This window comes from Rhea pennata, chromosome 5, assembly GCF_028389875.1.
Source record: "Rhea pennata isolate bPtePen1 chromosome 5, bPtePen1.pri, whole genome shotgun sequence".
Lineage (NCBI taxonomy): Eukaryota > Metazoa > Chordata > Aves > Rheiformes > Rheidae > Rhea > Rhea pennata.
This window is the reverse complement of record NC_084667.1, coordinates 67,319,229-67,342,247: the sequence shown is the minus strand read 5'-3', so window position 1 is coordinate 67,342,247 and position 23,019 is coordinate 67,319,229. Positions and strand designations below refer to the sequence as shown.

Below are 23,019 nucleotides of genomic sequence, written 5' to 3'. Positions count from 1 at the left end.
CCGAGCGCTGCCGTAGCAACAGCGTCTCCTCCGCGGGGCTGCGCAACCCCGCGCCGCAAGCAGCGCCTGCAGAGAGAATTATTCCACGGCGGATTCATCACATTGCAAGGCGCAAAAAAGCACCTTTCCACCAGCAAGAGAGTCGTCTTGTCTTAGGACAGCTTTCCCCGAGGAGACAGGCGCTTACAGACGCTTTTCTTCCGCTTTGGGGTTCCTCCAGCTCTGCGGTTCTTCGCCTTCCTGCTGCATCAAAGCAGCCTGGGAAGATCCCAACAAAACATTTGTTTCTGCGGGAGAACGCCTGTTCGTCACCCCCAAACCGGGGGTAGAGGCAGCAGCAGTCCCCAGGGCCACGCCGGGATCCCCCAGCGAGAGCGGCGCTAGCTCCGGCGAGGCTGCGGCACGAGGACCTGCCCGGTTTGCGCGGTGCCGGGCAACTTCGCTAAACTGGGAGAAATGCGCGGACCCCGCAGCATTTTTTTTTTAATGCTATTTTAATGACAACAGAAAAAGGCAAGGGGATTAAAGCCATCCATATGTCTGGACATCTTTTTTTAAAAAATTCACAGTTTCATAGTTTGTAGGCAATGCAATTTATGCATTACACTCCATTATCATAATTCACAGAATTGCTTTAAAAAGTTTATAAACTTCAGCTCTAAAAATATAAATACTTCATAGAATTCTACGTAAAGATTCATAATTTGAAAGCTTCAGTTAAACTCTACTGAAAAAATAATCATCTCCCAAGAATAAAATAGGAACCAGGTGATCAAAAAGCACATAACGCTGTACAGTTAAACGTGCCGACTTAAGATTCACCATAGTATGACTGCTTTACATTTTAATGCTCTTTATTCTGTTAATACATGTTAGCGCCACACCTTGTGTGGGAGGAAGTTGCTTTTGCAATCTTTTTGTAGTATTTACTGTTGATAGGCAACACTTCTGGAGAGGAGTGAAGATACTGTTGCTTCTTTGTGAAGATACAATTTTTACACAGCTGTATGACATTTTAGCATTTGGAACATCTGAACCTTCCTCTAGTTTTATTGTGGCTGCAAATGTGCAAAGTTTCTCTTTGGGGAACTGATTATCTGAATTTCCAGGTTGCCTTTATATAGGAGTCACTTTTCCAGTAAAGTAGATGTCACTGGGGGGGGGGTAACAGGGGGGGTCCCAAACCCTAGATAAGTTAAGCCCTTGCTGTCTCAAAAGCAGCTCAGCTCTGTACAGTGAAAACAGATCAGCCAGCACACCTGACCTCCTATGCTAACACGCTCTCTCATGCATGTTAGAGAAGTACAGAAAGTAACTTAAAAAAAAAAAAAAAAAAAAAGAGAGAGAATATGGCAAATTGCCTGGTAGCAAACTACCCACAATTATCTGTGTTACCCAACATCCTGTGAACATCTGCTTTAAAAGTATTCTGAAGTACTTTGTCCCTGGGGCCACATAATTCTTTTTCTACAACAATTATGCAGAACACACCAAGATGCTCAGTTAGCTTAGTACCAAATTTGTTTAACAGCTCTCTGTTTCAAAGCACATTCTCCATACAGATTCTTTTCCAGGTGTGCCCTTGATATTGCTTCAAATATAAATAAGAGTTCACAAAAGTAACCAGTATGTTCTAAGCTCCCCTTTTACCAGACATCTGGGAAATGGGAAACCTTCCTGACTCATTGCTATTCGGGCTCTAAAGGAAGTAGTATGCAACATGACTCAATTGAGACAGGTTTCTGTAGCTTCCCTCCCTTCACATTTGCCTTTACAAATACCATTTCCACTGGATTGCTCAACATGCTCTACAAAGATAAGCTCCTTCTACATTATCAGTATTCAAAGGGAAAAAAAAACAAACCCACTCAAAGTAGTTCCTGATCAGTGCTGACTTCCCAGATTTAGGTTAGATGAAAAATGACTGTTTACGTACACATTTTTATTTCAGCTGTGTACAAAAGCAGAGACAGATCAAACAGACTGCATATGTGAATCATATCTAAATTGGCTTGGATTTGGTAATCCCTTGTTAGGCTTATTTTTCTCTGAAACATTCTACATTGATGTAGAAGGTTCTGAATTTTGTTTTCAATCTACGATAAACCCTTTAATTCCATATTTGCAGAACCCTTCAGCACTGCTTATCCTGCTATCTCTACTATTTTAATAAAAAGGACGGAACACTCCAAATCAATTTAAAGAGAGACAGTGAGAAAGCACACAGAGAACCTCCCCATGCTTGTTGTTTTTCAGAAGATCAGCCTGTCTCTATGGAGCACAAGGAAGATGCATGGGCAGTCAGCATGGGCAACCCACCCCAGCAGCTCTTTGTGCTCCACCTATGGCCCACAAGTGCCCTGGGACCCTTGCTGAGAGCCCAGCACCAGCCTCTCTGCAGACTCTCCCTGCTTGAGTGAATGAGGCAACCTTTACTGCAAGTTGGCCATGTGCTTGTTTCTTGCAGATGTTGGTATAGCACCAGATCTTATCAGGCATCATAACTCCTTTATTCAGGAAGCTGATAAATTGTCAGCTTGCAAAGGCAAAAATTGCAATGACTGGTTTTACACACAGCTATACCACAGCTGATCTTGCAAGCAACAAGGTGCCTGTTTTATCTTTGTCATTACAGGCTTCAGAATTCATTCAGTGCAGACAAGCTCCTACACATATTCGAAGGATAAAACACCACTGAACCTGTCAATCATTCACAATTCAAATCTTTGCTTCACTTCATCCGCAATCATTTTTGCAATGGCAAGGGAGGAGGTAGCAGCAGGAGAGGGGGCGTTTCTAACATGAAGAACTCTGCTTCCGATGTCTCCAGTGCCTCCATCAAATACAAAGTCATCTACCAAATTTCCATCACTGTCCAACGCTTGGGCTCTCACTCCAGATGGACCCCTGCAAATTAAAGGAAGATTTCACCATCAGAGAGAAAATGTTGTGAGTTAACTATCCAACCGACTTCATAGAAAGATGACGAAGGTTAAGGCAAACAAGAATGACTTCTTTCAGAAATGCAATGGAGGCCCCAGGAATTAAGTACAAGCACCTATAAACACAAGTTTAAAAACCACACTTTTTAGCCTGTGGATCCTTCTGTGTAAGACTAGGGAGCTACTGAAGCTTTTACATTCCATAGAAACAGAGGAAAAGGGAAGACAGAAGTCTGCCTTATTCTGGATCAAATACAGAGATCCAAACTGAAATCACATGGATTTTAAAGTTATACACATTTTATCCAACCTTTGGCACATTTTTCTAAGAGTTTGTAATACAATATTTAGCATCAAGATCAACAATAATGATTATATAAATGGCCAAAAACATTTGTATTTTTTCCAATTATCGCTTCTGTCAAGAAAGGCAAAGGTATTTATTCATGAGCCATTCGTCATCATTCATTACAAGAATGCATTGCACCATTTGTAGCACCAGCGTTTTCCCATGGAAAACAACATGTTACACACCCTGAAAATATTTTACAATTGTGCAATTTGTGCACTACCTAACCATACACGTTCCGTTTGACAGCTAAATAGATGTGTGATCATAATGCTCGATAAGACTGCTTCACTGCCAACATCTTCATAGCATGTGCAAAAAATAGGGAGCATCTATACTCATTAATCCTACCCAACATATTAGAAGCTGACGGTCATTTCTTACAGATATTTCTGTAGTCTTCACTATCACAGTATCAAGTGCCTCATAATTTTTTAAGCATTTATTAGCATAGCATTCTCTCCAATGGAAGTTTGGAAGTACTATAAGCCTCCTTCTGTAGATGAAGCAGCAAAGCGAAAAAAAGAGAATAGAAACTTACGTACATAGATAAATTTTCTAGCACATCTTACTGGTAAAAAAGAGGGAGAGGTGGCTTCACTTGCTGGCAGACATACTTAGCCCAGGTAAGTACACCTACTCAGGAAAATATTCTGGGCTATCATGTTATAAATTACATCTGCTAAATTTCTTCAGGTAGGCAAATTTTCAACATTTGCCTAAGACTGCAAAGCAGAGCAGGGAGCTGAACCTGATCAGCCAAATCTTTAGGCAGCATCATAACCACTGAGCACTGTGCAACAGAAAGAAAAACCACCTGGCTGCATCTTTTCCACAAGCTAACCACGCTCTTTCTGAATTCTTTGATAGCACAGCTACCAGCCATCTTGAGCCTGATGTAGCAGCTCTGACTGTCAGCAAGTGTAAGAGTTTAGGGATTTCTGCTGCATTCCAAGGCCTCCTTAAGACTTCCTTTTCTATGGCAGGCCAGTGAATCTTCCCCAGTAGTACAGAACCACAAACTGAAAAAAATGTACTGATGCCTGTGTGTGGATTTTCTGCATGAGTATACACACTAATATTTTCCCAATGCTTATTTTAGACAAGATGATAAAAAAGATTGCAAAAGGATGGTTAGGAGGATTGTAAAGGGCACTAGCATTTCTTCACAGAACTGAGAAGCACGAGGGTTATGTGAACATTTGTGGCTTACATCTCATCTCACAGGTGAAAGCACTGCAGTAAACGACACCAAATTCTCTCCTAAGAGATAACACATAGGCAGAGATCTGACATAATAGCTCAGAACAGACTAATTCTGTAAAATTGTGTCTTGTTACTGTGACCCTCCAGTGGCAAAAACAAAGCTACTACACTTCACTGACTGAGCTGGCCTAGGAAATCTGCTTTCATTCCTCAGATAGTACTCATTCTGCCATTCTGTAACACCTTACTGGGTATTACCACCTCAGCTGGTTTCTCGATAACCACAAACACATTGTTCATTTAGAGTTAGTAAAATGATACTTTTGGTTCTTGTCTCTCTAAAAAATAACTCCCCAAATGGAAATTTTTGCTATTCTATCCTTATAAGAAGAACATTCATACTGGGTCAGATTAAAGACCCACCTAACGAAGCAGTTTGCATTCAGCCACAGTCAAATGCTGATATGATAAGAATAGGAAAAACACAGAAGACTTCTTTCAAATATCCTCCAGTCACCAGCAATTTGCAGCTCAGGGACTTCATCTCTCCAGTCCTGAACAGTGAGTTTCTTCTTTTTCATCTCTCCCACAAGGCTCAGATTTGCAAACCTTCCACCAACAAGGCTGGGAAGATCATTCCAGTCTCCCAGTCCATCCAGTTTTAAGTCTCCAAAGCAAGAGGATAAATGTTACAGCATTTAAGAAATGCTCCATAAACCACTAATTCTTCCTGTTATAAAACATCCTTACAGGTTAACATAAAATCTGTCCTTCATTTTATCTTATTCCTCCAGGTTATAAACCCTGAGTTTCTTAAGACAGGAAGTTAACTTTGTTCAGATCTGGCGAAGATGCCCAGGGAAAGAGTAATGAAGCCAGGCTGTGGAGTCAAAACCCAGGCTGGCCTTTGGGGAGCACAGGAAGGTTCAACCTCTTGTGAAGCAGGGTTGAAGATGCTCCCACAACCACCAGGGTAAAACAAGGGCAGGTGCCCAAACAGAGTGTTTTTTTGTATTATTCCTCTTTGTGAAGGTACTCTCTTTCCCTCTTTTCAAAAGAGAATCCTTTATTTTGAAATAGCAAGCCTCATCAAACATGAATTTCATGACAAGTATAAAATGCATGAGCTGGATAGCTCTTTTTCATCACGCTCGAGCCTTTCTTATCCTGGATTTTTCTTCCTTGAAATGTTTGGACAATTAAACCCAGCTCCACATATTTAAATGCCTTAGTTTTCCCCACAAGTCTCTTCAGATGCCTCATCATTTCTGAACTCCTTTGGATCTGTTCATCTCTCCATACACTGAGAAGCTGAATACAATTTAATTGAGGTGATCTAAGACAAAGTTCAATCCTTCACCTGAAGACATAGTGCTCTCCAACACACATGCGAAAACAGCACTGTTCTCTTACAATACACATGGTGCAAGCATCTTCCTAAACATCTGCCAGCTCTAGATCTCTTCCCAGCTCTGCAGCTTTCCACTTCTCTTCTTAAAGTTTTATTTAAACTGTCTTCTCTCTTCCTAGCTTAAAAAAAAAAAGTTTAGATATAGGGATATGTCATTAGGATAAAAAGACTTTTTCCTGTGTGGTGAACATATCACATATGCGAATTTCAGCCTGTAGTGAGTACATGAAGTCAAATATTCATCAACTTGTCTATACACAAGTGTATACAACATAAAAAAAATGTTCCTGTAGAAAGTGTCTGGATGCTTCTGCATTTTGGAAACATATTTCAGAGTAAGCTGATGATACACTTACTAGTGTTTAGAATAAGACTATAGGATGTTACTAACAAGAAAAGTGTTCTTTACCTGAGGATATCATTGACAGTGACCTCAGGGATGAACCTCTGCAGCTGCTTCACCTGTGCACTAAGGAAGCATGCTCTGTACATTTCACTCAGTCCATAGGAGAAGTTTCTCAGTACCAGCTTCCATAACCCGCTGTGGAGAGAGGAAAAAAAAATGCAGCAAAACTGCATCTTCCATGAAAAATGTAGCCATGTTGAACTGACGCTCTGTAACAACACAAGGCAGCAAATGCAATTGTTCAGCAAAAGCTCCCATTCCCATTAGGGACCAAACCAATGCTTTCTACTCAAGAAACGCACGTTCCTCCTTCCCACATCAACAAGGGTCGCTAACAGAGCTCTGGTGTTCCAGTTAAATTGCTTCTGTGAGACTTTACTCTGGACACTAGTTCTTCCTATGCCTATGATTTTTCACTGCTCCAATCAAGTAGTAAAAGACCAAAAACCCATAGGTTTGAGAGAAGAGAGAGACATCACTTGAGACTTTCTTTCCCCACAATCATTCTGAAGACCATCACCCTCCTAAAATCCTCAACTCTCAGTCAATGAATTTTGCTAGGTTTTTACAAGTCGTTTGCTTGCTTTGCTTTCTCAGGTCTTCTGGTATTAGTATCCATAGATAGCTGAAACCATCTTGATGACTATTTCCTTTATCAAACTGCCTTAAGCTATGCTCCTTGCCAGAAAGCTATATTTGCAGTTCCCTGACCTGTTTTGCAGCCCCTGCTTGGATTCCTCCAATATTTCCTCATTCTTTCTCAAGTCTAATTTCTGGAGTTGAGCACTCTGTAATGGTCTGTCTAATCCTTCATACAGAAGCAAGATTCACCTTCTACAGATACTCTGTTTATTTATGCTTGCACTGTTAGCAATAATTCCCAATTCCTCTCAGATGTTACTTCCCCAGACAGCTTCCCAGACTGTGTTCCTGACGCCTAATGTCTTTTCTTGCATTTGGACATTTTTTTAAATGCATACTGATAGTCTTATTAGGTTTAATAAGGCAATTCAGATCTCCGTGTATTCTCTTTTCCAAGAACCCTCTGCAGAGGTTTTATCACACTGTCTAGGTTGATTAAAATATTACAGTCCACTGGACCAAAACCAATCCTGGAGGAGCCCTGCTAGCAGCAATGTGGCTCACCAGTGCTTTCCCATCAGCAGCTACATTCTCAGGCCTGCTGAGACATGCCTTGGTAGTTTCAAATAATTCAAATATTATCTCACAGGAAGTTAAATGTCTTGGAGAAGTCCATCCATATCAGCACACCTGTCTTTAAATAGACCTAAAACTTGGCAAAAGCAACAGCAAGGCTTTTGACAAGAACCAGCTTCTACAGAGTCACAAACTGACATTTAAACAACTGTATACAGGAGCCAAAAAATTACCTGTACAGAACAGCATCCAAAAAGTCTGTAGTGCTGAAGTCAAGCAATTTGTAGCCCTCTCGCTTAAAGGCTAGCACTGCATTAGGACCAAGCCAAACACTGCCATCCATTCTTGGTGTGAAATGAAATCCCAGAAAAGGAAACCGAGGATTGGGAACCTAAAGCAGGATACAACTGTTATTACAGTTCCTTCAAGCCAGGCAGCCACACAACCATTCAAGCCAACAAATTCCTCTAGGAACTGGGAAAACGTTTGTGAGGGGGAAAGTACAGACATTTAGAGTTCACTGAGCATAACGCAGTAGGTAAAACAGTACAAACTACAGGAGTTATGCTCCCAGTAAAGGGAAATAAATAAACAGGTGAAAAGAAATCAATTTGCCATTTTTATTTCCAATCATCATGGCAAAACAGGCACACAACTGGCTCCTGCATTTGTTTTTCTTCTTGCTAATTGTACAATGATCACATGTTCAATTAGCATTGAAAACACTGAGGAACAGAACAGGGCCAAGTAAGGCTGCATCTGAGGTAAAAGCAACACAAAAAACAAAAATGGTTTAGTGATTTCTCAGGATATAAATCAACCCAAAACAAAACCAATGACATACAAATGCCACTGGTAGGAATTACACTACAATAAAATAGGTTATAAAATATTAGGAAAACCTCACCATTCCTGTATTGCTCAAAACAACATGCAGATAACAAGTCTGATTAACAGGAACAGTAAGTATCTGTGTTTTCTTTTTTTGTTTGTGGATGAAATACGGTGTAACTATGTGTTGAAGGCAGAAATGGAAATAACCTGTCTGTGTGCAGATACAAGTGCAACTCAGTTTTTGCAGGTATAAAGTAAGTACATCTTTTCATGAGCTGACACTTCAAGATCCTTAGCTATTTATAAAAGGTGACTCCAGAGATGACTATTTCACAGTCTGAAACCAAGCAAGTCTTTGGTATCTATGAAAAACAGAGTATTGTTATGACTGGAAACTTACTTCAACATAAATTTCTTTCCTGCGTGCAGTGCATTGCTTTTCCCAGTAAAAATAGACTTTTATTATTTTCTGAGCTTAGTGGAACCAAGCCGCAAACTATTTTTTATTTTTGGTAACAAATCGCAAACAGATCCATGCAGTTTTCTAATCTCATGCTCATGTTTGGCCCTAATGGATCATTTCAAGTAAAAGCCACGCTCGCATAGTCATGAAGCAACACTGGGAGGCTCCCTGACACCCCAGCTACTTCCTCCCTCTCACACTACGACAGGATCCTGGATCGACCCCTGTGGGGACAGATCGGATGGATATCCAGGGCCTCTGGTTCCACAATTCCCCCAGCCAACCTTCCCTAAAAATCCTAAAGCTAATTCATTAAAAAGAAATAGACAAACAACAAACCCAATGGCAATAATATTTCAGCATAGTACTTCTACCTGTTCCTCAAGAATTAAAAAAACAAAACAAAACAAAACAAAAAAAAAAAAAAAAAACAAAAAACAAGCTGCCCTGTCAGAAAGCAAATGAATCTGTATTCACATATTGCACATCACTGCCTTCATTCTACCTGAATTAACAGTATAATACTGCCCTTGTTTCTATAGTTTCAGTAGTTCTCAAAGCACATTGCAAAAGCAAAAAAGAATACATACTGGGTAAATGTTTCCTTTAACCATATAGCACTTTTCTGGCTTTAGCACCAAATAATCTCCACGGAAGGGCACAATACGAGGCTCAGGGCTGCAGCCGCTTATTTCAGACAAGCGGTCTGAGTAGAGTCCCGCACAGGTCACAATGTGCCCACAGTAGATTTCCTCACCCTAGGGAAAAAACAAAACAAAACAAAAATATACAGCTAAAAATTCAACATATGAAGTTAAAAAAAAGTAACCTAACCCACCCATCCCTTACAAACCTCAAAAAAAAAAAAAAAAAAAAAAAAGATCAGAAAGGAAAACAACTATGTTTTTGCAAACAGGCTGAAACATTTCAGTTGATAAATTTAATTCTTGATAATATTTTCCTTTGTTCCCCGGAGAATTATCCCAAAATGGCAATTCATTGGACAGATAACACTGGAAGAATTTTATTTATTTTCTCTGTAAAAAGAAACAGGTCACCAACTCTCAGGCTACCTTCAGGTTCAATCCCCAGAACGCAGAGCCTCCTGCATTACACAAGCGCCAGGGCAGGGACCCAACACATCAGTGTTGGAGACTGCTCCTCCAGCAAACCGAACGTCTCCTTTCAGCGCTCCCTCATTCCTGCCTCCGTCCTGCAGAACGCCGAAGCCGTTCTAGCCCGCAGCTCCCTGGCCAGGTTTTCATTACCAGAGGGTACGTTATAGGTGGTGTAGCTAAGCAACCACAATGTATTTGGTTAAATAAGACCGTTAACAGATTTCACCCCACACACTGGGAGTGGTTTGTAATACTGAACAGTCTCCAGAAAGCTACATGAGTTCATAGCACACAGTTATGCAGAACTGCTAAATATCTGAACACCTTACTATCTTAATACTTGTATCTAAATAAATAAATCCAAATCTATTATCTACACACCTTATGCTGCTTTTTTTCCAAAAAACTGTGGTTTTTATTCTTCTTTCAACCAAAAATATTTCCATGAATTTTGTTTAAGTTTTTGGTGAAGGAATCTAACAGATTTTGGAGGCTACTTTTTAATGAATGACTGGAAACAGAACAAAAAAGAAATAGTAACTTGAAAGAGCGACTAGGATTTTTTTGCCTATTTATTTTTTTACAGAATCCAATTACCCACTCCTGAAGATGAAAAGGTTATTACTATATTTGCTGTGCAGCATTAACTGACATGCAGGAATGATTCCAGGATATGCACCTGTTTTACTAAATTATCTCATAGCTTTCTTATTATAAAGCAATTACAAATGCCTCCTTATCATTTTCACAGAAGCCACAGATTGAAAAACAAACATGAAAATAAGTGTTTCTTACCAAATGAATAAGTCACAAAAACAGCCATTGGAGAAAACAAACATAAGAACGTGCAAATCAGAAAGATAAGGGGCATATATAGTCAAATACATGTTACGCAGCAGAAGGAAAAAAGCCATAAATACTTTCATTATTATTTGCTTACACAGTGAAATCTGAACATGGTCATATGTTTTGTTAGAAATTGACTGAAGCTGTCTTTCGTAACAGCAGTCCTAGATGACAGTGAACATGTTACTAAACAGCAATGTTCTAAATTCTTTTTAGAGAGATGACTAAAGCAGCAAAGCTCAGCAAAAATTCTTAAGAAAAGGAGAAATAGCTTCCTATTAAGCAATTAAATCTTCAGCTTAGTTCTTACCTTAGAATTCCTCACAATGACTGGGTATTTCAGCCCTGTAATATAATTGGACAAGAGAAGGAATTAATAGAATATAACAGAAAACTGACAGAACAGACAACTTGTCAGGATGAAGTGTTCTTCCACTGGAAGATCTTCAGGCTATATAGCAAATGTTGTTGGACATAAAGAAAATTGTTGATTCACAAATACAGTTATCCTTCCACACCCTATAGCCTGTATGCCAGTGTAGGTCCATCCTACCCTCTAGGACAGACGGACAAGTACTATCACAAGAATGCACATGTAATACTCAGCTAAACGTGTTTTCACTGTAAAAGAACAACCTACTTCCTCTATTTTACCGGCATTTTCTTTTGTCAATATTTAATGTTTCAACCGAAGGGTAACCTGCCTGAGAAAAAAAGTGAGTTTGTTCAATGCTCTCACTAACATGATTTTGTCTTTTGTCTAAACATATGCCCAAAGGACAGAGGTGCTAGAACACAGTTTCAGTTAGAGCAAATGTGTTTTGAACAAAATCTTACCATCTTCATTTTCTGAAGAACCTTCTCTAGCCATCTCCATGTTTGTCACTTCAAAATCAGCCAAAATTGTCCCACCAGCTTCCTGAAAGTCTTCAGCATAGGACTTGGCCACTTGTCTATAATTCACAATGCCAGTATATGGAGAATCAAGGGCCATCAGACCCTGAAACGGTAGTAAGATGCAGAAATACAACGAAAGTTACATGTGCACTTCGGTCTTAGATAAACGCTATACTCCACCTGGTATAACGTGCACTGCCACTGAGATGAGAGTGGTCCTGTCTCCCTGTTTCCGACATTTGTTCATAATCTCTTGAAGTGCCAACTCTAGTGTTCGTGTGTGCCGAAAACTAATACAGCCAGAAAAACTTAGGCTGGATTAAAACGAGCATGAAATTACAGCATAAACAGTGCTTTTCTGCACAGCTGTCAATCATAAAACAGGTTTCTTAACCGTAGCTTCAGCAAATACATATTTTTCACCATGCACTGTGCAATTCCATCTACAAATGGTTGCTTGGGAGTTCTACCAAGGCTCCTGCCAATGTCTCCTCTGAGGCTAAAAGACATGATCTGGCCAGGTCTCAACACTTGCTGCCTTGCATATCAGAAACAAACATCCTTTTTGAGTTAGACAACAGCCTGCGCTTGCCCTAGCAGAAAGCACCCGAAGTTCAGTATATAGCTAGAATTGTTAATGTTTCACAATGACATTTTACTATCTTTATACCAAAAAGGCTGTTTCTTACCTATTTTTTTTCATGCTAGATGACATCACAAGTTTTCTAGTTCCATATATAAAACTGGGATAGTAGGATTGCTTTACCTCAAAGAGATGCTTCAAGTATAAATATGTTTTATACTGTCAGTAACTCAGATACTACAATAATAAGAGCCATCTAAATGCTCATGACATAGAATGGTTCATAAAACAATACTTAACACACAACTTTTCTCTCTACTTGATGATACAGTCAATGTATTCTTTATAATTAACACCATTCGAGCTCTCTTTGCTTAGGAGGAAAAGATTCAGCTAAGGAAACCAATACAAGTAAAGACAGACCCATATGAATGTAGCCATTTGCAAAAGTAAATGCTCAGCTGGATTTTAAACATGCAAAAAATGTGTTAAAGAACAGACATAAAATGCTTAACAAAAGAAAAAAGATAAATGATCCATCTCCAGAAATTTTATCATCTGTGCCTCTAACCATTCCTAAGCAACAAGTCATGCAACTACACCAACAGCAGACTGCCAGGTGAAACAGTAAGAGGCATTTATATCCAGATTTTCCTTTCAGTCTAAGATGCACTAAACAACAGCAAATCTGTATTCCACAAACTACTCATATTTCTCCTGCTGTCAAAATAAACAGGATGAGAAGTGCTAAATAACAATTCTGTGTAGGAAGCAACTGGGTTGAAATCAGCTTCATCTAAATTTGTACTTGCAGATACAATGAATTTTCATTGCCGCTACACTATCAAGTTTAGCATCAGTTAAATGATCTTGTTGGGAAGGGGCAGAACTATCTCAGTGTAAACTCAGATAAAACAGCTCAGATCAAGGCAAAGTAAAAATCTATCAACCACAAAAACATATGAGAAAGTACCTGCAAGTAGAAGGAGAAAAATCACTAACTGTCACTGGTAAGAGAACTGTGTTTTTCCCTGAAAACATACAGGAGGGAGGACACCTCTGTGAAAACCTGATAAAAGGTTCCAACAATTTGACTCTATCCACTTGCCAATAGATTCAGTCCTGCACAGGGATTAAAGAGTCTTCTTTCTACTTTGACCTAGGTAATTCTGATTCCTTACAGAGACTGCAACCAAAACATCACCTGCTCTCTAATTTATGAATGCTGGCCCTTGTGATGCAGCCAGCACATCATTTGCAATTAGTGCACAAGAAGCTCTGTATGATTACAGCATACAGAGAATTGGACAATGAATGGATGAACAAGGAAATGAGACCAGACAAGCAACAGAAATCTAGGGTGAAAATTGGTGCCAACAAGAGAGGTTCTGGAGGATCTCCTGAAGCTATGATAAACCTGGTCTAATTTGTATGTAATAGCACATGTAGATGAAAGATTGTGTTGTGCTAAACAGTTCCAGACATGAACGGATACATTCATTTTTGTTAGCAATTATATTTCTTCTGGGCCTTCAGGCTCTCTTTCAAATTTGTCACACGTGCAAACTACCTCAAGGCCAAAAACATATGTGTGTTTAGTGCAAAATAACATCACCTGACAAATGTGCCATTTAAGAATAAGAAAATCCCTTACCCTGCAGAAGGGCTCTTTTGCTTGTATTTCCTTTGCTCCAATCAACTTCAGATCTGGGACGTTGTTCTGCAGCCCTCTTTCATATAGAGCTTTGAGTCTTGGAATTTCATCTTGTTCAACGGCTACAATTAGCTTCAGAAAAGATGACAAGGCACGCCAGTGAGCAAAACATATAAAGCCAGCTCAGACTTGGCATCAAGCCCAAGCTAACAGGCAAGCAATAGTCAATGAATGAACAGTGAATTATAATGTGAGGGAAAAAGCTGTAGTTTGTGCCATTAATGGCACAAGATTCTATAAGTACCTACTATTACCGAGAAGGGACTAGTATATTAAGGAGACAGTGTGAAACAAATGTTAAAATATAGTTGAAGTGACTATCCATGGATAATATTTGCTAAAAGTACTATGTGACCACAAATCTGAATGTGAAAGACAAACACGTGATTTTAAAGAGCCACTGGGACACTTCTAAACATAAAGTTTAACTTAACTCAAGATGTATAAATCTCATACAGTTTTGATATTAGAATAAGGAGGTATGCTCATATAGCGTCTAAAATGAACTACACTAGCCTCACTTCATTTCAGCATAAAAGTAGCTCTCAACTATCATAAGAGATTTGTCCAGGCTGTGAATTATCTGTGACAAAAACACAAGAGCTGAGTTCGCACAGTCCACACTACTTCCAGAGGCAGCTCAGGTGTAGCAACACAGGGACCATTGCTCTAAGTTCTCCAATCCTTTTGTTTAAAACCAGCCTTAGTGCCTCAGCATTACCTTCCCTGGAATAGAGACTGCTGGGGGAGGTGACACAGAAACACACCAATTCGGCATCAGCAAATGACCAGCAATTCCTCTGGGTCAGTGCTAGCTCCCCCAAGCCCTGCTTGACTCCTGTAGGGCAAGTCTGCTGTCCCACCCCTTGTCTTTGTGCTTTGGGTTCAGCACAGGCTTGTAAACACTAACTTCAGGTGTATTAATGCACAAATCAATAGTGCCCTCTTGTGACCTAGCTTAAGGAGCACAGTGTGCACACTCAGAGCTCTACACATCACAGCAGGACAAACATGATGCTGGCAGAAGGCTTATCAACACTGCCACATCCAGGTGTCTCCACTCTGCATGCCAGGATGTGGAAGAGACTAACTAAGCACAGCACCAGCATCTGCACCCAGAGTCTAGCTGGTGCTGAGGAGGAGCCAATGAGCTAGGAGACAGTGACCTGGCTCTTACAGCAGCAGATGGGGCCTGCACTGCAGTGGTAAGAGATGCTGGTGCTGTCCAAGACATTTATGAGTCACCTGGAAAGAGGTGACCAGGCAGTTGACAAAGACCTTCTTGTTGTCCTTGACATTTCCTGACAGATTTAATTCCAAAGGGGCCTTAGCCTTCCTCATCACATCCTGCATACTCTGACAACATTCCTATATTCCTCCCAAGTGGCCTGGCCCCTTTTCCACATTCTGTATGCTTCCTTCTTTTGTTTTCTTGCATCAGACATATATTAAAACTAGAAATGGTTTAGAGAAGGAGGACAGGGATAATCAATAATGAAACAGCTTCTTTAAGATGAATGACTGAGTAGACTGACTCACCAGCTGAGAGAGATGACATTGTGGGGAGGAAGAGAGAAAATTTTATGACTGACCTGGACAGCAAGAGCACAGAACAACTGTTCAACACCTCTTCCAACACAAAGACTAAGGGCCATCAGATAAAGCTAAGAGGAACAGGTTTCAAAACAAAGGGAGGCAACTCTCCATGCAGTGAGTTGTCGACCACTGGAACTGCTGGCCAAAGGATGATCTGATATAAGAAGTCTTAACAGAAAAGTACTTGGGAGAGAAATCCATTGACAATCACAACAGACAAGCCAGATCAGACTCAGAGAATAACCTGGGATGAAAGCTGTTTGAAGCTGGAAAAGTTAATAATTATCACATTTTCTTGTCCTGTTCTTAATTCTTTCCTCAGTCTCTGTTTATAGACACTCACAGAAACAAGATATAGGGTAGGGAGGATCCTGATCTGAATCAGTATAGCCATCTTTACTTTCCCAGCATTTTAGGTTGTTTTAGCTGGAGGTAACACAGCATAAATGCAGGTAGCTGGATCACATCTGGAGCTGTATTAAAGTCAGCGAGTCTTTTCAGAGCCTAGTGTGCCAAGCACAGCACAAGCATACCGAGAGCGTTTATATTCCCCAGAGCTAGCAGGTCTACACAGGTACCACACTGCAGCACGTGACTTCTTCCTTTACTGGGGATATTTCTGCTCAGCCCTCAGTTAAGGAGAAATTACTGGTTAAGCTCAGAGAAAGAACTGGTTTGAATTGCTGGAAGGAAGGGGGGGGCAGAGGCAGATTTCTCCTAAAGGTAGTGTTGCACAAATGCTTGAAAACACCACAACCATGTCTGTGCCATACATCAAAACATACATTATGCAGTCACAGTTTCAAAAGGCAAAGAATACACAGCAGTTCCTATACCTTCCCACACCGTTTATACGGTATTCCTTTCTGGTCACAGTACTTGTAGCAGAGGGCTGCCCCCTGTACACACAGCTTAGCTTTCAGAGATCCCGGCGTGTAGTAAATTCCACTGTGAATCACACCGCTGTTATGTCCACTCTGGTGATGAGCTAAATAAAAAGAAAAGCGTATTGTTAAAATACATGTTCCCATGATTGGTTCATACCTTAATTATACCAGCTGTCAGAAGTAGGAGCAATTTAATGTCCTGTCCCAAATGAGTATTACAACAAGAGATCCTCAAATAAGATAACTACACAGCACACAATTCCTCTCTGGTCTCAAAATGCCAGCAAAATACTGACACAGCAGCACCTAGTTAATGCTAAATAATCACAGCTTCCAGTGCACTGAGTCAATAGGAAAAAGATTGCAAGTTTTTCTTCCAAGCCTCAAGGGCTACAATTGCATGCCAATGAATCCACACTTTCTAAATATCAAAATTAAGAAATTCCAGTTCCTAAATGAAACACATCCTTAAAGGCCTCATCTATCTTAACATTAGAGCAGTCCTCAAGTTCTTTGGATACGCTGGTAGGCTTTTCAAATATTCATATGCCAGATTTGGTTGCTATTTGCTCTTCGTAACTAAGTAAAATAGAAATGAAAAACATGAAGGCTACACTTAGCTTTTTATTCAAACAATTTGGGCAGGTTCCCCCTCTTAAAATATTGACCCTCAAAGGTCATCCCCACTTTGCACTCACACAACCGGTAACCTTCATGTGAGCCCCATCTTGGCAATACAAAGCCACTCATATTTCAGATGCACAGGCTGGTTGATGGAACAGCTTAAAGCAAGAGCTTGTGCTTACAGGTCTTATTTCGCATCAACGGTTTGCATGACTCCCTGGGGTTGCTCCTACCTACCCTAAGTGTCTGCGTATCTGCCTAAGTGCTTGGTGCAAAGGGACTGCTTTCGCTCACTGAACCTGGGCTCATTTTGAGTGGGTCAGAACAGCTTTCAAACAAGGACACCACAGGGCTGTCTCTTATTTTAAAAAGGCACTTAGGTGCAGAGCACATCAAGGTTTCCTGTGTACCTGAACAGATAAAATAACTGTTCTGATGTACATGGGCAATAGTGGCAGCTGTGCATTTTACTCTGGCTACACTGGGCCCGTAACTTGCAGTAGCTTCCCAGTTACCACCACTTTAGTTCTTCACCTTTGACCTGCTACGTGAACAGCAGGACCTTGCACAGCACATACATAATATCCACAAACACAGGAAAAATGACTAGAGATTACCGTTCCAACACCTGAGAGGTGTCACTTTTGCCCAGACTAGCAGTTCCAGAACATTTTTAAGCAGGTTTCACAGCTGTTACACCTCTACTTCCCAACCCTCGCTCTTTACCCATCGACTCTCCTCGCCAAAAAGCCACTCCAACACCCTTTTCTCAGCTCACCCTCCTGCTCCTGATTGCACTAAACAAGCTCATCCATGGCTTGTTGCAGCAGCGGCAGGAGGTAAGAGCAGCACCCAGGGGTGCAAGCTGCACTGCTCCTTATTCACCCTCCTCATCCCCCTTTCCCCAGATCCCTGCTGCTGGGGTGCCAGCTCTGGCACAGGGCCTAAACCAGGCCGCTCGGCTGTTTGCCTTCAGCACGGCACTTCTTCGCTTCGACTTTCATGCGCCTGCCAGCTGGGAAGCGTCGAGCACAGGGCCCCCGCTTCCTCACCGGTGCGGGGGCCCTGGCCCCACCGACAGCTCCGCTCTGCGCCGCCGGACGTGTCCTTGCAAGGACGCGGAGGAGAAAGTCCCTATCAAGGCAAGGCTGCTGGGGCCTGAGAGGAAGATGCTCGGCCCCTCTGTGCTTCAGGTGTCGCTGCAAAATTCGGGGGAGCCCCGAACAGGCGAGGGAGAGCCTGGTGCCCCTGCGTACCCAGCTCCTTCTCCTTCTCCAGCACGGCGAAGGTGAGCGAGGGGTGGCGCAGGACGAGCTCCCGGGCCACCGCCAGCCCCACGATCCCTGCGCCGACCACGGCCACGTCGAAAGTGCTGCGTGGAAGAAATAAAATAAAATGAAGAAAACAATGGAATTCCGCGCGGTGAGGACCGAGCAGAGCCGCGTTTTGCGGATAACAGGCGCTCCCGCGGGCAGGCAGCCCCTGAAGGGAGCGTGGCCGTTGGCGGTTCCCGCCACAGCGCCGGTGGGGGGGAGGGGAAGGTGGCGGCGGCAGCCCTAGGGCACTGCCGATCCCCTTCAGCGCGCCTCACCTGCGCTGGCGGCGCAGGAGCCGCCACAGCGCAGCAGAGCCGCCACCCGCCCGCCGCTGCCGGCGCAGCAGCAGCGCTGTCGCCGCCGCCGCCATCTTAGGGGCGGCGATGAGTCCCGGGCCGCGCCCTCCTCAGTACCGCCCGCCCAGCTGCCATCTTAGAGGCGGTGAATAGGCGCCAGACCGCGCCCCTCCTTGGTACCGCCCGCCCGCCGCCATCTTAGAGGCGGTGAATAGGCGCCAGACCGCGCCCCTCCTTGGTACCGCCCTCCCGCCGCCATCTTAGGGGCGGCGATGAGCATCAGGCCGCGCCCCCTCTCGGTACCGCCCGCCCGCCGCCATCTTAGGGGCGGTGATGGGCATCAGGCCGCGCCCCCTCTCGGTACCGCCCGCCCGCCGCCATCTTAGGGGCGGTGATGGGCATCAGGCCGCGCCCCCTCTCGGTACCGTCCGCCCGCCTCCATCTTAGGGGCGGTGATGGGCATCAGGCCGCGTCCCCTCTCGGTACCGCCCGCCCGCCGCCATCTTAGGGGCGGTGATGGTCATTACGCCGCGCCTCCCTCGATACTGCCTGCCCGCCGCCATCTTAGGGGCGGTGGTGGGCGCCGCGGCCCAGCCCCTCGGGGCCCAGCGCGGCGTCAGTGAGGAGCGGAGGCTGTGGCCAGCGCGGCCTGCGTGGCGTGAGGGTGGTGGAGGTCAGCGTCGCTTGTAACGCCTCCCTTTTCCGTGTCTTTATCTTCCTTTTATTTATTTTCCGTTTCCCAAGAAGACGATGCTGCCGGGAATCTTGGCGCAGCCAGCATGCTGCTTGAGCAGGCTGCGCTCGCCGGGCGGGTGCAGGCGCTTCTGGGGGTGGCTGAATGCTGTGTTCAACAAGTAAGAGCAACCTAGTGGAATTACCCCGAGCGTGGGAGCCCTCGGTGGCTGGGGCCTGCTAGCAATTTAACCTTCTCCTTCTTCCTCAACGCCCGTGGCCCCAAGTGTGCTAGCACCTCCTTAATTTATCTAGAAAGGGGGTAAGAAAGATGCCCTCTCTCTGAGGGGATCCCAGAGTTTAAATTCATTTCTGAAACGTGCCCTTTTGGAAGGGTTGTAATTCTTAAGCAAAAGCCTTCAGGAATGGCATATTTGTGACAACCCAGTGTGAGTCCTTATAATCCAAATGCCTTTAGGGGCATAAAATGGTAGTAAGTGTGAAGCCTTATCCTGGTTAGAGAAGGGTGTATTTTCTTTCTCCTTACAGACACGGAAGGAAACAATTAGAGGGGTCAACACATGCCAATACTGGGTTTACTTCCAGTAAATTGTATTTTAATTTGTTTGATATCTTATCATGCCCGTAACCAAATATTTGTCATGCAGCATTCTTATCTTAAAGACAGTCAATCTGCCATGTTAGAAAAACACGTGAACGTCCTTTCTGTTTTGACAGGGTGGACTACGAACGCATACAAGCCGTCGGCCCCGACAGGGCAGCTTCGGAATGGCTGCTGCGCTGCGGCGCCTTGGTGCGCTATCAAGGGTATGAGAAGTGGCAGCAGGACTACAATGGTCTCCCAACTGGGCCCTTGGGGAAATACAAGATAGAAGCAATTGATGCCACTGACTCCTGCATCATGTACAGAGGATTTGACTATTTGGGTAATGTTGACACAGCTGTGCAAAGAATGTACAGAACAGTCTTAATTCTTAGAATTGCCTCAAAATATGAACTTTCTTTTCTTGTTCCTTACAAAGATGTAAAGATTTTTTTTTCCCTTAAAATGGCTTTACATGTATTCAGCAATTCCTTAGATTTTGTTGGAGGTGACCTGTGAAGCAGAGAAAGATTGGGAGCTTCCTCAGCCCTTCTCTGAAGTAACAGCAGAACTGAGCAACTGGAACAAAGATTTGCTCTTTCATTGAGTTCATGGTTAAGTAGTTGGTAGCATAAAGTGTTGTTTTAAATATTCTTTTTTCTCTAAACCAGGTGATGATTTTGGGGGGCTGTGAAGTCTTAATAGTGTTTATTCTCCAGTTGTTCATGACATCTTCAAAGGGGGGGGGGAAGCTCTCAGTTTCTAATAAAGTAAGAGACATTTAAAAAATGCTTCAAGTCTCCTTTAAACAATAAAGAATAAAAATGAGGAATATAGTTTATTTTTTTTATGGCAAGGGATCCTGAATTTCCTGCATTATTACGTTGCTAATTCAAATTAATTGTTTATGAACCATACTTGTGGAGTTTTTCTGTTTGTCCATGCCAAAGCTTTTAGAATCTTACCCGAAGTATACAACCCCCCCTTTTTTGCCCCCATTTTTGAAGTCCCATAAAGGAGGATTCATTGTGTGTTACAGGCCCACTGTCTATGGGAAGGCGTTGCTCTGTTCTTGTGGAGGCAGTGCAGTTACTGAATTCGCAAGTGAGAACTTCACAACCAGTTCAGGTTGTTCTCAGTTTTCTGAAACAAATACTCATTTTGTATTTACAGATGGCCTTGAACATGTTACAGAAATCAAGCTGCAGAAATGTATTTATATACAGGATGAGTGTCTACAGAGGCTCAGTGAGACTAAGAATTTACAGAAGAGTCTCCTGCAGCTGAAGATAATTTCCTGTGGGAATGTCACAGATAAAGGCATCATTGCACTTCACAAACTGACGTATGTGAACTGCTGAACAATTCTGTAGCACCCTGCTTCCCTAGTTGTTAGCACCCCTTAGTACTAGTGTTGATTATTGGGATATACTGCACTTCTAGATTTCCATCCTCAATGTTCACTGCAAGGGCTGAAGTATGAATGTTTCCTTCCCCTCACAGTGCCACCCTGACCAGCCCTGACTTGAGTACTCTGACCTCTGGCCACCCGCTGTGGCTGTTGTGGGGATGCCTCAGATGTTTGTGGGTCTGTGGGGTGACTGGGATTGAGGAACTGACCTGAATGACAACCAAGGAGGGATGGCACTGCTACTGCAGGAAACATTTCCTCAGGTGTAGTTGAAGACGAGGGCAAAGCTACAAGGGTAGCTCTGAAAGAACATGTCAGTTAATGCATACATATTAAGGAGCCTGTTAAAGTCGATATCGGATAGGGATGTAGCAATGAAGATACTAGTGGAGAAAGACAACTGTCTGCCACAGTTTTTGAATCCAGAGCTGTGTTTGTTATCTTCTGAGCTGAGTGCACTATCCCCCATTATATTCGAAATAACTTCTGTGGTGTTGATTATTGCACAAATTAGAGCGGGACAGGTAGGTGTGCTCTGCTCACATACCACTTTTGTCAGAGCAGAGATAGCAGTAACGAATGTAACTTCCTTTCACATTAACTCACTAGTTTAGTTTCGGTTGAGAATAAGTAAGTACTGATCACCTTGGTATCTGCAACTGAAGCTCCTTTCAGGGCAGAACAAAAGGCTTTCACAACGCCATGTAACTTTTACTTTAAAAATCTTTCTACACCTTTCACTGCTTTCTATCACTTTGTTTTCATGTGGTCACCGTAGTTTTGGGGGGTCTTGGGGCAGAGCTCTGATTTCTAATGTTTAGGCTTGGGAAGCAGTGTATGGGTTTGGGAACTGGGCACGTCTATATAGTTTTGTGCTTTATTGAACCATGGTCTTTAACTCAGAACTGTTTGTTTATTGCACAGGAGTATAGGCATTTATAAATGCATGGAGTGGTGAATTGGATTTCATGCTAAGTAAATTATTAGTAAGGACTTCCTGATCAGCTAAAACTACTACTTAAATGACTATTCCTATATACTGTCTAATTTAAATGAAGCTTGATGGTGTTGGGAGGAGGGCTCTCTTAAGGTGGGCAGAAGGGCTGAATTATGGTGAACTTCAAGCACCCACTGTGAAAAAACTTCTGCTAGAACCAGTGATGTTAAAACACTCAAAATAACTACAGTAGGAAAAAGTCTGTCTAATTTCTGAGTAAACACTTATATAATAGTTACTGACTTTTTCTCATATATATTTACAGGAACCTTGAATATTTATATCTGAGTGATCTTCCTGGAATAAGAAAGAAAGAAACTACTGTTCATATGCTTCAGCAGGCATTGCCAAACCTAGAGGTGGAACTGGATTTAGAATAAAAGCAATTTCATGTAATTGGGAAGTATTTTATTTCCTGGTATTTGTCATATGTTGCACAAATTATGTTGCAGGTATTACTACATTTCCAGATATGGAAATAAGTCTAGATGTTTCAACCCAGGCTTAAAAGGTATATACAGTCTTTTTGACACATTGGACAATTAAACACCATTAAGTTTAAACTGTGCTGTGGATCAACAGCAACAGAGAAGGCAGGCTTCTGTACCCAATACATTTTTTTTTTAGTTCTGGTTTTATTGGAAAGCTGTTAAAATTTCAATTATTGAAAAAAAAATGTTTTATTGCAA

The 23,019-nt window shown here is 42.4% G+C and overlaps 2 protein-coding genes across 2 annotated transcripts; one reads left to right on the top strand and one right to left on the bottom strand.

Annotated features, from left to right (window-relative positions):
- Positions 1-836: 836 nt before the first annotated feature.
- Positions 837-18,720, bottom strand: L2HGDH (L-2-hydroxyglutarate dehydrogenase). The gene is made up of 10 exons (XM_062577916.1): positions 18,626-18,720; positions 18,291-18,406; positions 16,360-16,511; positions 13,868-13,999; positions 11,571-11,733; positions 11,044-11,078; positions 9,360-9,527; positions 7,706-7,863; positions 6,318-6,449; positions 837-2,907 (listed from the first exon to the last, which is right to left on the bottom strand). Exons 1-10 carry the CDS (start codon positions 18,718-18,720, stop codon positions 2,712-2,714), a joined length of 1,347 nt encoding a protein of 448 aa, XP_062433900.1. The 3' UTR covers positions 837-2,711.
- A 437-nt stretch (positions 18,721-19,157) lies between these two features.
- DMAC2L (distal membrane arm assembly component 2 like) lies at positions 19,158-22,726 on the top strand. The gene is made up of 4 exons (XM_062577782.1): positions 19,158-19,500; positions 20,057-20,265; positions 21,096-21,267; positions 22,596-22,726. The coding sequence occupies exons 1-4, from the start codon at positions 19,397-19,399 to the stop codon at positions 22,708-22,710; spliced, it is 600 nt and encodes a 199-aa protein (XP_062433766.1). The 5' UTR covers positions 19,158-19,396; the 3' UTR covers positions 22,711-22,726.
- The last annotated feature ends 293 nt before the right edge of the window (positions 22,727-23,019 follow it).

Coding starts and splice junctions, on each gene's coding strand:
- L2HGDH (XM_062577916.1), bottom strand. CDS start 18,720: ATGGCGGCGGCGGCGACAGCGCTGCTGCTGCGCCGGCAGCGGCGGGCG. Junction 18,407..18,625: donor CTCCTGCGCCGCCAGCGCAG/GTGAGGCGCGCT, acceptor TCTTCCACGCAG/CACTTTCGACGTGGCCGTGG. Junction 7,864..9,359: donor TTAAAGGAAACATTTACCCA/GTATGTATTCTT, acceptor ATCCTGCTTTAG/GTTCCCAATCCTCGGTTTCC.
- DMAC2L (XM_062577782.1), top strand. CDS start 19,397: ATGCTGCCGGGAATCTTGGCGCAGCCAGCATGCTGCTTGAGCAGGCTG. Junction 19,501..20,056: donor CTGAATGCTGTGTTCAACAA/GTAAGAGCAACC, acceptor CTGTTTTGACAG/GGTGGACTACGAACGCATAC. Junction 20,266..21,095: donor CAGAGGATTTGACTATTTGG/GTAATGTTGACA, acceptor TTGTATTTACAG/ATGGCCTTGAACATGTTACA.